At 37.0% G+C, this 14,423-nt stretch overlaps 1 protein-coding gene across 1 annotated transcript in view; it reads right to left on the reverse strand.

Annotated features, from left to right (window-relative positions):
• The window catches only part of LOC144956800 (cullin-associated NEDD8-dissociated protein 1-like), a 54,276-nt gene that overhangs the window by 12,428 nt on the left and 27,425 nt on the right, over window positions 1-14,423 (reverse strand). The window contains exons 18-23 of the mRNA XM_078887533.1: window positions 13,775-13,860; window positions 11,379-11,579; window positions 9,755-9,811; window positions 7,562-7,725; window positions 4,180-4,274; window positions 3,200-3,303 (exon numbers count right to left, since the gene is read on the reverse strand). Of these exons, the coding sequence (XP_078743659.1) occupies window positions 3,200-3,303; window positions 4,180-4,274; window positions 7,562-7,725; window positions 9,755-9,811; window positions 11,379-11,579; window positions 13,775-13,860 (707 nt within the window). The remainder of the gene's footprint in view (window positions 1-3,199; window positions 3,304-4,179; window positions 4,275-7,561; window positions 7,726-9,754; window positions 9,812-11,378; window positions 11,580-13,774; window positions 13,861-14,423) is intronic.

The following is a 14,423-nucleotide window of genomic DNA, read 5'->3' on the forward strand; positions in this document are numbered from 1 at the left end:
CATAGCTGCCAACTTTTCAAAAATAAAATAAGGAACGCACCTAAAAATGGAGTATACTTATTTTTCTTGAACCTAAACCATTACAAAAGCTTGCTTGAAAAATCAAAAATCAAAATCAAATGAAGATGTCTTTTTAAAGGGATTAAATTTATATTTCGTAAATCATTAAAGGGAAATAATCATTGTCATGTTTAATCTATATAAGCAATTGATTTTCTGATTGAATACCTTCCAATCAAAGATGTGGATTTAATTTTATTTTTAATTAAAATGATATTTGTAACAAATAGTGAAAGTATCAATACTGTCTTAGAATAATAAAAGTATATCGAGGCTAACATCCTATTCTATGCAAATACATTATGAAAGGTTTGAGTAAAAAACAGGCGTCATATAAACAACTGGAATTTTTTTAATTGTTGAAAATCATTTATGATAGAGGCATAATTCAAATTCAAGAGCTACACAGGAATGGAGATTATGCTGTGCTGATTTAAACCCTGCTCATCCTCTCTCATTGGACACCAATAATAATAATAATAATAATAACAATAATAGTAGTAGTAATAGTAATAATAATGGATCAATAATAATAATTCATGAGGCTCACATGCCTTGTTTACCACAAATTAGTCAAAAATTACAAAATACGGATTTTGAACTAAAAATAAGGACTTACGGACTCAGGAAGTCAAATACGGAACAAATCCGTTTTTAACGGAACGGTTGGCAGCTATGTGAAATGTAAGCTTCAATTTAATATACGAAAACATTAAATGGACGTTTCAGGTTTCCCCTTTATCAACAAAACAGGATGAATGAAATACTACAGACGAATGAGATAATGTGGTAGTGGCGTTGTTAACAACACGATTCACGAGTTCAGTTTTTCAGCCTTTTTGGACTGAAATTTGATCTCCGCTGCAAAATAACAAAGATAGGTAGCAAACAGCGAGCTGATTTCAAATCCATGACCTGTGACCTCGGATGATACGAGGAGTTTCACAATGGATAGCGCAATCATCCTCAATAAAACAATTATCAGAAATTTACTCATTTTCGGATTTTTCCAATAATCTAAAATTAGACTGGCACGATGGATTACGATCTATTATTAGGCTTTGGAGATTCCACGAAAGATAATAATAAAGGATCTCAATGTTGTCAGTTGGAAGACTAGAAAACGGTAAGGGCTGCCTGAAGCTGGTGATCGTAAAATACTAATGAAATTGTGAAAATGGAAAGGCTTCGTATGGGAACAATCAGACAATGGACGTTTCGGGTACAAACCCTTCGTCAGCACAACAGTACACAAATAAACGTGGAAAACAAGTTTTCCACGTTTATTTGTGTACTGGTGTACTGTTGTGCTGACGAAGGGTTTGTACCCGAAACGTCCATTGTCTGTTTTGGTCCCATACGAAGCATTTCCATTTTCACTCTTTCGTTAGCAGTTGGAAGACTGAAAACTTACAGGCTTGGCTATAAATGGCGACAATGTTACATTCTGATCGAGAAATTAGGGAGCAGGCACTGCAGTGTATAAGCAGGGTTGCCAATTTGGCAGATTTTCTGCCAAATGCCCTTTTTTTGGCAGAATTTGAAGTCGTCTTGCAGAAAAAAAATGGTTTGGCAGTTTGGCAGATTTTATTTTCCACGTTTTCCATGGCAATTTTTATGTATTAGTGCTTTTTTTAAACTTGGGAAATGAAAAACAAATTTTATGACATCGGCCTTTCGAATTATTTGTTTAACAAAACTGATGAGTTTTCAAAGAAGTAACTATAAATAGTATGGTTTGGCATATTTTTGTGGTATTTGGCAGATTTTTAAAATTCAGTTGGCAGAATGCCTGAAAATAATCTGGCAACCCTGTGTATAAGACAAAAGATCTGAAAAACTGTGAATGAAACAGTGCCAGACAAAGCAGGTTAAGAAAAATGCTGGAAAAAAACATCCATTTAAAAATATTTTTTGAGCTTTTATATAGCGCAATATCCACTAAACATGCTCAAAGCGCTTTACAAAGGGTCCCTGACCAACAGCAACACGTAACAAGTAGAACGAGACATGACGCCTGTTAGGCGATATTACAATGTTCGGACAGAGACAACGCAGTTAACAGCCAGGTACTCATTTTACAACCGAGTACGGTGAGAGAATGTGAGTAAAGGGCCTTATCCAAGGACTCAACTATGCGCCGAGCGAGCGAGGCTTGAACCCAGGACCTTCCGATCCAATTGTTATACCACAAGATTACATATCAATTTTGGGGGGGGGGGGGGGGGGGGATGTTTTTTGTTTTGTTTTTTTTAACTTATTTTGCCTGGAAGCTGCTTCATAAACACTTTCTCTCAGATCTTAATATTTTATTCACAGTGTTCCCTTCAATCTATGGGAAGTGAAGGAGGGGAAGTGAAGGAGATAGCTATTCAAGAAAACGAATTTGAACCAGCATTTTAAAATAATTTTTTTTTCCAGCGTGGCTCAGCGGTACGGTCGTTGCTTCATACCCAAAAAGGTACAGAGTTCGATTACCCACTGCGCAGTGTGGCCTTGAGCAAATCACCTCGCCCTAGATCAATTTGCGGCGCTGCACTGCGGCTGACGCCTGGGTTATTCCAGTGTTCCCTTGGAATAGACCCTAGAGACAAATTTACCCTATGGGATAATGAATAAAGGAATTTTTATTTTTAACTATTTTATTTATCAGTGCTGATGGTGACAAAAAGGGAAAAAGGAGGAAAATTATGAATGGTTTTATTTACGCCACATGTTTACTTCACTAACCCCCACTTTTAGAGCCATTGAATGATAAACTACTCTAGCAATCTTCTGGATAGTGGTGAAGCTGCACCAGTTAGTTCCACCACACATCAAATCCCTCAAAGCCAGAAAACTTGATTGAGGACAATTTCAGTTTTTAAAGGAGGAAATTCCTCCTCTGACACAAAAATCGCGGATTTCCGCGGATCCGAGGAAAACCATCAGCACTGATTATCATCTGCCACGTTACCTCTTTCAGGGAGTGTAGTAACAAATATTGCTTCTTTGGTTGAGTTTCAATCTCAAAGCCAGAAAATTTGATTGAGGATAATGTCAGTTTTTAAAGGAGGAAATTCCTCCTCTGACACAAAAATCGCGGATTTCCGCGGATCCGAGGAAAACCATCAGCACTGATTATCATCTGCCACGTTACCTCTTTCAGGGAGTGTAGTAACAAATATTGCTTCTTTGGTTGAGTTTCAATCTCCTTGAGGACGAAAGGCAAAAACTTGGGGAGGTTTCCAACGCTGATGTTACCTGAAGATTTCATCAAAATGGTTTCAAAATGACACATGAAACAATCAGAAAATGAAGATTTTATCAAAATGGTTTCAAAATGACACATGAAACAATCAGAAAATGAAGATTTTATCAAAATGGTTTCAAAATGACACATGAAACAATCAGAAAACTTTTGTCTGCTTTTTAGGACTTGCACACATTGCTTACAATTACAACACGGTTAGTTTATTTTTGTTCAAAAGATTTTATGATCTACTAGAGTTTATCTGCATTAGCAAGAACCAGAGAAAAAAGTATTACTATAAACAGCTGTAGACATCGTAACACAATGTATCTGTGGCTCTAATATGAGACTACTCAAAAGTCTAATTCCAAAAAAAACAAAAAAACAAAAATTCAATTAAGTTTGAATAGTGGTACAAAAGAAAAATTTGTAGGCAAAGTAAATATATTAAGGACTTTGAATTGTTCTTGTGTCCTCTTGAGGACAAATTGATAAAAAAAACAACAGCCAGCTCTATTTTTTTTTTTAACCTGAGAACTACGAATTTTAGAGCCTTCTAGAGGCAGATCTTCCCCCATGACCCCCCACCCTCCTCCCTACTGTTGAGTATAAATTCATCTGTACCTTGTTTATATTAATAACGATAATAATAATATTATGAAGTGCAGAATGTACGATCTACATTTGTAATAAATAAGGGATTCTGTACTTCCTGTTCCACCCTTGCAGGTCAATCGAAAATGGCGTCTTTGTTTATCAATATTCTTTGACTTAAATATCCAATCTCACAATCTATCACCTCCTCACCATAACACTATAATCATAACACCCCCCTACCCGCATCCTGCCCAGCATCTAACAGGAGTAAAGAAATAGGTAATAATTACCAAGTGCGTATGAGGCAGCCGATTTGACTTCCTCGTTGAGGGATGAAAAGCAATCCAGGATGACCAGATGAATGTCTCCATGGGGACTTAAGTCTCTGATATTAACAATTATAAGGAAAAGACAGAATTTAACACCCAAAAAAAATTTTAAAATGACATTTGAAATGAAAGAGAGAGAAAATAAGTAGGAGTGAAATATCTGTTCAATGTTATAGTTATCATATAACGTTATAACAAGTGTAACTAAATGACAAATTGCCATATTTATGGACAATAAAGATCTATTATTATTATTATTATTATTATTATTATTATTATTATTATTATTATTATTATTATTATTATTATTATTATTATTATTATCATTATTATTATCATTATTATTATTGTTATTATTATTATTATTATTATTATTATTATTATTATCATTATTATTATTGTTATTATTATTATTATTATCATTATTATTATTGTTATTATTATCATTATTATTATTGTTATTATTATTATTATTTTATACAATAATACTGTACGGATTGCATCAATGAAATCTTATTGTTTAAAAAGGCTCTCAAACCAAAAAAACAAACAGATTCCAAAAAAACAAACAGATTTCAACTAGTATATAGAATGTGTTCAGCACCTGAATGTTCATAAAAATTTTAACAAATAAAATTTTTAAAAATTCCCTTTATTCAGCCCCAAGGGGAAATTTGTCTTTAGGGTCTATTCCACGGGAAGACTGGAATAACCCAGGTGTCAGCTGCAGTGCAGCGCCGTAAAGTGAGCAAAGGCCACACAACAAGGCAGGTAGTCGAACTCAGTACCTTTTGGGTACGAAGCAAAGACCATACCACTGAGCCACGCAGCCCCCTTTTGGACAGTTCGATGTAACGGACCTTTTCATCTCACTTGAACACGACAAAGTCAAGGGTGTGCAGCTGTTCGATTCTTAATACACCAAGACCTGCCAACCCTTCATATTCCAAAAGTGGAATCAGAACGCCTGAAAATAGGAATTGGAGACAAAAAATAGGAATTTTAACTCTTTCACTCCCCCCTCTATTTGCTCTTTTCTATTCTTACCATTACAGAGACGCCAACTTTAAATTTGGCTCACAGGAGTTTCAGACACCACTCGTAGGAATTTCTATGCCGAAAGAGGAATTTCCGCACACAAGAAAAAGAAATTGGAATGGCATTGTGTTTACAAATTGTTTTGTTCTAAATAGATAACTTATTAGAATTATATTATGATACATAAACACATTGCCAAATGCAATCCCCAAGTTTCCTTATTCCAAATGAAGTAAAGCGCCAAAACCTGATGGTAGGAGTGTAGTACTGGTGATAGTGAGGATGATGTGGTGTTGGTGGTTGTAGTAATAGTAGTAGTGATGATGAAGATGTGATAGTGGTTGTTGTTGTCATAATAGTGGCAGTGATGATGATATGGTGATGGTGGTGGTTGAAGTAGTAGTTGTAGTGATGATGATGTGGTGGTGGTATAGTGGTGGTAGTAGTTGTGGTCGTGATGATAATGCTGTGGTGGTGGTTGTAGTAGTGGTGGTAGGGTTGTTAATGTGGTGGTGATGGTGGTTGTAGTAGTATCGGTAGTGATGATGATGTGGTGGTGGTGGTTGTAGTACAAATGGTAGTGATGATGATGTGGTGGTGGTAATGGTGGTTGTAGTACAAATGGTAGTGATGATGATGTGGTGGTGGTGATTGTAGTAGCAGTGGTGGTGGTAGTGATGAAGATGAGGTTGTGGTGGTGCTTGTAGTAGTAGTGGTAGTGATGATCATGTGGTGGTGATTGTAGTAGTGGTGGTAGTGATAATGATGTGGTGATGGTGGTTGCAGTAGTTGTGGTAGTTATGATGATGTGGTGGTGGTTGTATAGTAGTGGTAGTGATGATGATGTGGTGGTGGTGGTGCTTGTAGTAGTAGTGGTAGTGATGATCATGTGGTGGTGATTGTAGTAGTGGTGGTAGTGATAATGATGTGGTGATGGTGGTTGCAGTAGTTGTAGTAGTAATGATGATGTGGTGGTGGTTGTATAGTAGTGGTAGTGATGATGATGTGGTGGTGGTGGTGCTTGTAGGAGTAGTGGTAGTGATGATCATGTGGTGGTGATTGTAGTAGTGGTGGTAGTGATGATGTTGTGGTGATGGTGGTTGCAGTAGTGGTGGTAGTGATGATGATGTGGTGGTGGTTGTAGTAGTGGTGGTAATGGTGGTTGTAGTAGTAGTGGTAGTGATGATGATGTGGTGGTGGTTGTAGTAGTTTTAGTGGTTGTGATAATAATGTGGTGGTGGTAGTGGTTGCAGTAGTAGTGGCAGTGATGATGTGGTGGTGGTTGTAGTGGTAGCGGTAATGATGATGTGGTGGTGGTGGTTGTAGTAGTAGTGGTAATGATGATGTGGTGGTGGTGGTTGTAGTAGTAGTGGTAATGATGATGTGGTGGTGGTGGTTGTAGTAGTAGTGGTAGTGATAATGATGTGGTGGTGGTTGTAGTAGTATAGGTCGTGATGATGATGTGTGGTGGTTGTAGTAGTAGTAGTAGTGATGATGATGTGGTGGTGTTGGTTGTAGTAGTAGTGATAGTGATGATGATGTGGCGGTGGTGGTGTAGTAGTAATGGAGTAGTAATGGTAGTGATGAAGATGTGGTGGTGGTGGTTGTAGTAGTTGTAGTGATGGTAGTTGTAGTGGTAGTGATGCTGATCTGGTGGTGGTGGTGGTGGTTGCAGTAGTAGTTGTGGTACTGATGATGATGTGGTGGTGGTTGTAGTAGTAGTGGTAGTGATGATGGTGTGGTGGTGGTTGCAGTAGTAGTGGTAGTGATGATGATGTGGTGGTGGTTGCAGTAGTAGTGGTAGTGATGATTGTTATAATTCTAGTGGCAGTGATGATGATGTGGTGGTGGTTGCAGTAGTAGTGGTAGTGATGATGGTTATAATTCTAGTGGCAGGGATGAGGATGTGGTGGTTGAAGAGAGGTGGGGGGGGGGGGGGGGTATCCTTGGAGCAAATTGACCTGACCGGAATTTGACGGAAGTTGCCCGGAACCCGGAATTTTTTTGCTCCAGACCGGAGTTTTTTCCAGCGAAACCGGAGTTTTGGCATCACTGCCATTATCATCATTTTTGTAAATCGGAATTTACGAGACAATGGCGGAATAGTAAAAAAAAAAAAGAGTGAAAATAGGAATGATTCGAGTGAAAATAGGAATGATTCGAGTGAAAATAGGAATGATTGGAGTGAAAATAGGAATGATTCAAGTGAAAATAGGAATGATTCCGCCAAAAGCGGAAGGGTTGGCAGGTAGTACACCCCAAAGGCACGGATCAATTCTTCTGATGCCCCCTATGTAATACTGACATGTTCTTCCCGATCTCTCCCAGGGCCAGCAGGGAGAACAGGACGATGTGTTCTGTGGATTTCTGGTTGGTGATGTCCCTCACAAATTGGGAAACGACGTTGGATGCCTCGAGTGGACTCATTTCTGTCAGGGCTGCGACACACCTCGCTATAGAATGATAAGCCTAAGAAGTGGATTGTACAAAAAAAAAAAAAAAAAAAAAAAAAAAAAAGATTACAAGCAGACCTTACAAAGGTGAAAAAAAAATATTTTTTTTTTTAATTTCTCACGAGAAATTTTAAAAAAATGCATTTCAGGGTAAAAATTTATAGAGACAGTTCATTGCTTCATTTATTAACTAAATTGAGGGAAAAATTTATGACATGTCTTAAGATATGAATGATGATGATGAATATGATAATGATGCCAACAACAGCGACAATGATGAGGATGATGAGGAGGAGGATGATGATGATGACTGAATTTTTTTTTTTATCTTGAATAGTTTATCAATAGTCAAATCAAAGAAAGGTACAATGGCTGGATATAAATAATTAGAACATAAGATTTTTGAAATGATTGAGATTCTAAGGATTGAATGAGAAATTTATTGTAACCTGTATGAAAGATGTATGAATGCCAATTATGAACAAAGGGATGTAACCATGTATATATTTTAGTGTAAAATAGTAAAGTAAGAATTATTTCCCTTGAATCTTTATATCGCGCTATTTTGTCAATTATAGTTATTTGCCCTTTTTGTCTACATGTTTATAAACAGGACGTAAATAAAATCATCGTTCACAAGTGCTTACAAGAGCCTTCAGAGTTCATCCTTTATTTCACCACGTTGGCTATCCAGAGCCATCAGGCTATTAAGAGCCTTGAACATAACAATTTTCCTCATCAATTTAACTCTCTCGAGTTCACCCTCAATGAAAATCAAACAAATTTGTTCGATTTTCCATGCATATGAACTCGAGGGGGTTAAGAGGGTTGGTACACTTTTGTTTAAAGAAAACATTTTCACTCGATGAATGAAGACCTGAGTTTTGGCACACACAAAAAAAAATAAAGTCTGCAGATACAGATTCTTTTATCAAGTGACAGATTGGAAAAAAAATAAAAATAAATAAAAGATATTTTACAAAACAATGCTGAAATTTGTGCAACAGTTCCTGCGTCCCTATCATTTAATAACTCAGTCAGTAGAGCTCTCGCTTCAAAAGCAAAGGGACTAGGATTTATCCCAAGCATTTGTTTGTTATCCTTTACTTTGAACAGGGATGCTAGTCTGTCTATCTATCACAAAGTACTTTCTACCAGATCTAACAAACCAAGCTTCACCTTATCACTGCTGAGTGGAGTGGGGGGGGGGGGGGGGGAAATCTAAAGCTACATCCAGAATCAATCTCAAGTCCCTTTGTTGATGAGAAGTGATAGACCTGTAAATGAGCTCTATAAAAATTGACTGAGACTGAACTCACTGAAACTTCGTATCGTATCAGAAAAATCCAAAGAATCGAGATGAATAGTAAACAGCAAGCTCACTTGAGCAAAACAATGGCAGAAAACTAATTTACGTGGGAATTAATTAGGCTACTTACAATTGTTTCTTATAATTAGGTACCCACAGTGAAGAAACGGTCAACCAGTTCGTTTACAATGTGAGGCAATCGAGATGTGCTTGTAGCAATCATATAACTTTCGATTTGAATGTGTCTTCATAATGCACTTCCGGCATTTGCATTAAACTTTTTAATACTTTTACGTTCTGTCAAGTAAATGTGGTCAATTTTGGCTTAGCAAAACAGTGAAATTTATCGCTCGGCGGCTCAGTTAAAATTGGCTATATTGGGATCACGAAAGGTTTGGAAAGTGAAAAGATAATTTCACAAAGGCTGTGTGAAAATACACTGGGGTGTGTTCAGACACGGCAATTCTAAGAAGCGTCGCTTAGCCGTAGCAATATATCCATCATAAATATAAACGTCCCTTGAGCTATGCGTAGCGCTGTGGAACATTCCTAATTACTTCACGGTCATTCGACTACGATTCATGAATTTTTTCTTTCTTCTTCATTTCTTTCTTTCCTTTTAAAAAATATTTGAATTTGACGAATTGACTGATTTCAGTTAATTGACTGAGAATTTACAGGTCTAGAAGTGAGTTAGTTCCCCTGTCAACTAAGTTAGCGCTCAATTTCTCCTCACCTGTCTGTGAATGGGTCCTTTGGAATGGCGAGGATCGTATACTGGCATTATTAATTTCTGAGAAAAAAATAAATAAATAAATAAATGATACACCATTAAAACAAATGTTAAATTTAAGGATTTAAAAATTTAAAAAATAAAAATTGATATAACATCTCTGGGTTCTTTCATCTAACAGTTTACAGATATGCCAAACAATCCCAAAAAAATGTAATTTTTTTTTTTTTTTAAAGAAAAAAAGACAAAAAGAGATACAAAATCTGGAGTATCTTTCAAAAGAAAAAAAAAAAGTTAAATTCCAAAGAAATAAAAAAACCCTATAAAAATGACTTTTTCTTGCTGAAAATAGGATTGACTAAATAATAATAATGAATAATTAGCTAAGAAACTGTCATGTTGTCAAATTTGCAAAGAAACTGCATTGATTTTACTCATACATTTTTATTCCTATAAAAAGTTTCAAATCATGGGGGATTTATTATGTACATCCATATGTGACCTATTGCCTTAAAACAGTATTATGTCCAGTGGTTTAGATGCTGATGATTGAATTCCTTATTAAAAATATGAGATTTGAATAAAGCTTTTTATGTTTTATAAAATCAAAAATAAATAAAATTCCTTGATTCACCCCATAGGGGAAATTTGTCTCAAGGGTCTATTCATTCCAAGGGAAGACTGGAATAACCCAGGCGACAGTCACATTGCAGCACCACAAATTGAGCTAGGGCAAGGTGACTTGCTCAACGCGACACAGCGCAGCTGGTATTCAAACTCGATACTTTACGGGTACGATGCAAAGACCGTAGCGCTGAGCCACGCTGGCCCTTTTATTGAGGAGAATAAAAATAATCTATTTAACCAACGACCAACAACGGAAAGAATGAGCTGGAAGTGAAAAACAGGATTGCTATAGCTAAGTCGAGGTTCAGCCAACTGAATAACATTTTAACTTCGCAACAAACGCAGATGAAAACGAGAATAAGAATACTCAAATGTTATGTCCACTCATCACTTCTCTACGGCTTAGAAACATGGACCGTGAACAAACAAATAGAGAAAAGAATTGAGGCCTTTGAAATGTGGACTTTCCGTCGCCTTGGAAAAATCAGTTGGAAAGAAAAGAAAACAAATCAAGAAGTCTGTGACATCCTTGATATCAGACCTACCCTAATGAAAGTAATAAAAACAAGAAAACTAAGGTATTTTGGACATCTAAGACGCCATCAAACTGTCAATAAGGACATTCTTGAGGGTAGAGTTGAGGGAAAAAGAAGAAGAGGCAGGCCAGCAAGAACTTGGATAGATGATGTGAGGACATGGACAGGATTGTCGGCAGCCGAATGCAGTCAGCAAGCCGTCAACAGGGAAGATTGGCGTGTCATTTCAAGTCGACCTCAACCCATGAGATGACACTGGAAGAAGAAGAAGATTTAACCGACAAAACCTGACATTTTACAGTTCTTGACCAAAACAGCCAATTCTTCAAAGAGCGAATACAGGACACCCTAACACACCAATACCGTCATGACTCAAACCAACAGTATATTTGGACTATCATTTAATAATATAATCTAGATTCAATTTTTCTTTGGGTGCCTTTGTCCAAAGCACTCAAAACTACCTGTAAGAGATCTTTAAAGCTCAGCTTGGGCAGACCCAAGGCAATGAGAGCCTTGAGGAATTCCAGGACAGCGTTGAGGGCACTTCCTTGGAGCAGCGGGGACTGTACCAGTTCTAGGATCTGTGGCAGGATCTCTGACTGGACATTGGCGATGGAGTTCTTGTGGCCCGATGAGATGGTGGTCAGCAGGTTCAAGGTCATCTGATGACGATTGAAGAAAAGCATTTTTTATTTTTGTTGTAAATTTTAGGAATAAGGTGTTGTTTTATGATGAAATAATGGTATGCATTTTTAGGTACAACCCTCACCATTTCAGCCTGCTAGACCAACATAGAAGACCTTATCTAAATTTAATGTCGATTTCATTTTGTAGAACTTTCATAGTTAAGTGTGTGCGACTTGTGTGTGTCAGTTTGGCTCGGTACGAGTGTGTTTATGGTTTGACAAGTTTATTGTAAAGCGCTTTGAGGCTTCAGCATTTAGCGCTATAAAAGAACACTTTACTATTATTTACAAGGTTATAATGTGAAAGAGAGAATTTAGTGAATACTAATCAGCTGTCTAAGAACAATAACAAAGAGCTGAATGATATATTGCTCAGATATCTTGACATACCACCACACACTACCATCCAAATCATCAACATTCGTCTTGTAATCACAAAGAGCTGAATGATATATTGCTCAGATATCTTGACATACCACCACACACTACCATCCAAATCATCAACATTCGTCTTGTAATCCTAATTCACAGAACAATTTTTAATCAATTTTGTTTTCCTACGAAAAAGGACCACAGTAGAAGGCAGTAAGTAAGGAAAGAACGAAACTCATTTAAGACAATTCTAAGATAACAATAAATAAGCCACAATAATGAGATATAGTCCAATAGATAGAATGAAGTTGACGTCATTAAGGTCTTTGTTATTGTTTTTTTTTGCCATCCACGTTTATGAGTAATTCTCACTAAACTGTATTAACCAAACTATATAAACGTTTAAGGTTACACATAGTTTTGTGTGTTGGTTCATGACATTCCCAGATGGCAATGTTGTGAGCTTCTGAGCCAAGCGCACACTATCTATATTTATCTATCTTTCCATTCTAATGTTTTTTAAGGGTTGTATGGCGCTTGCAACACATTTAGGTTATCTCAGCGCCAGTAAAAAGGAAGAAAATGGGATTGTAAAAAGTTCTAGAATTATCAAATCACCCAGGAGAAAGTAAGACAAAGGGAAACTGGGAACAAATAGGGATCAGATGTAGATTCCAAGAGCTTACCACCAATGTACTTAGCTTGAGATCACCTATAAGTCTCATCCAGACACAAGCACAAAATCCAACAAAGAGGAATACACTCAGATGCTTACATTATACATTAAAAATAACAAATATAATAATACATAAGAGAGATGATTTACAAGGAAAAAAATATCTCTCAAAACAATAACTATGCATTTGACTGTTTCCCTCCCAGCCAGGACTCCGACCAGGGCCAGGACAAAACCAAGTAATCTCATTCCAAGACAAAGACAGAAAGCAAGTTGGAAAACAGACATAGGGGGATAGAAGACACAGTATGGACCCCCCTGCCCGCTATGGGAGGTCAGGATCCCCACCCAGTTTCCATTCTAAGTCCTTGTGATTTTTTACTCAGGTCACTCACTGACCACTGGACTTGATCGGATACATCCACTCAACAGGGGGGAAATGGATACAAGGTAATAGATGAACCTCTGTGCGGCTAGGTGGTCTCGGATCGGAAGGTCCTGGGTTCGAGCCTCACTCTGGCGCATAGTTGAGTCCTTGGAAAAGACTCTTCACTCACATTCTCTTACCAGATGTAAAATGAGTACCTGGTCATTTACAGCGTTGTCTCTGTCCGAAAATATTGTCATGTCACCTAAAAGGTGTCATGTCACGTCCTACACGTTAAGTTTTGCTGTTGGCCAGGGACCCCTTGTAAAGCGCTTTGAGCACATTAAGTGGATATTGCGCTATATAAAGCTCAATTTTTTAGACAATCACCCAGGTCTTTGTTTTTGTTTTTAGCCAGTCATTTCTACGAGTAGTTCTCACTAAGTTATACCACTATGACTATAGATAGTATGCGCTTGGCTGAGAACCCTTGTAAAACGCTTTCTTTGAGCATGCTTAGTGGATATTGTGATATTGCGCTATATAAAAGCTCAAAAAATAAAAAACAAAGAAAACAAAAAAAACAACAACCCTCCAGTGGCACACTTTCTTTGAGCATGTTTAGTGGATATTGCGCTATATAAAAGCTCCAAAATAAATAAAAAATTTAAAAAAAACAAAAAAAAAACACAACCCTCCAGTAGCCCCTGCTGTCCAAAAGCCAAATGACATAATTTTATTGTTCCCAAACCATACCTGTGAGATATGTAGGTCATTTTCATTGATGAGGGGTGGCATCTCCTTCATGACGTCATTCACCATGCCAGGAGTCACGGCATTTCCTGAAATCGACCAAGGTCATCCAGAATTTTTGATTACGATTTTTTATGTTTTATGTTTTTAAGGGTTTTAAAACCCTTGCAATCCATTAAGGTAATAAAAAGGAAGAAAATGGGATAGTAAAAAGTTCTAGAATTACAAAATAAAAAGCCAAAGAAAAAGACAGACAATGGGGAACTGGGAACAAATAGGGATCAGATGTAGATTCCAAGAGCATACCACCAATGTATTTCGTTTGAGATCACATATAAGTCTCATCCAGACACAAGCGCAAAATCCAACAAAGAGGAATACACTCAGATGCTTACATTATCCATTCAAAATAACAAATATAATAATACATAACAGAGAGATGGTTTAGTTTAGTTTTTAAGGGTTTTACAACGCTTGCAACACATTAAGGTTATATCCGCGCCAATAAAAAGGAAGAAAATGGGATAGTAAAAAGTTTTAGAACTAATATTAAAGCATCCATTAAAAGGGAAGACAATAGGGGAATTGGTTCAAATAAGAAACAGATGTAGATTCCAAGAGCACACTATCAAAGTAGTTAGTTTGAGATCAC

Source organism: Berghia stephanieae, chromosome 11 (genome assembly GCF_034508935.2).
Source record: "Berghia stephanieae isolate SIO BIC M18660-M18661 chromosome 11, UCSD_Bste_1.3, whole genome shotgun sequence".
Taxonomy (NCBI): domain Eukaryota; kingdom Metazoa; phylum Mollusca; class Gastropoda; order Nudibranchia; family Aeolidiidae; genus Berghia; species Berghia stephanieae.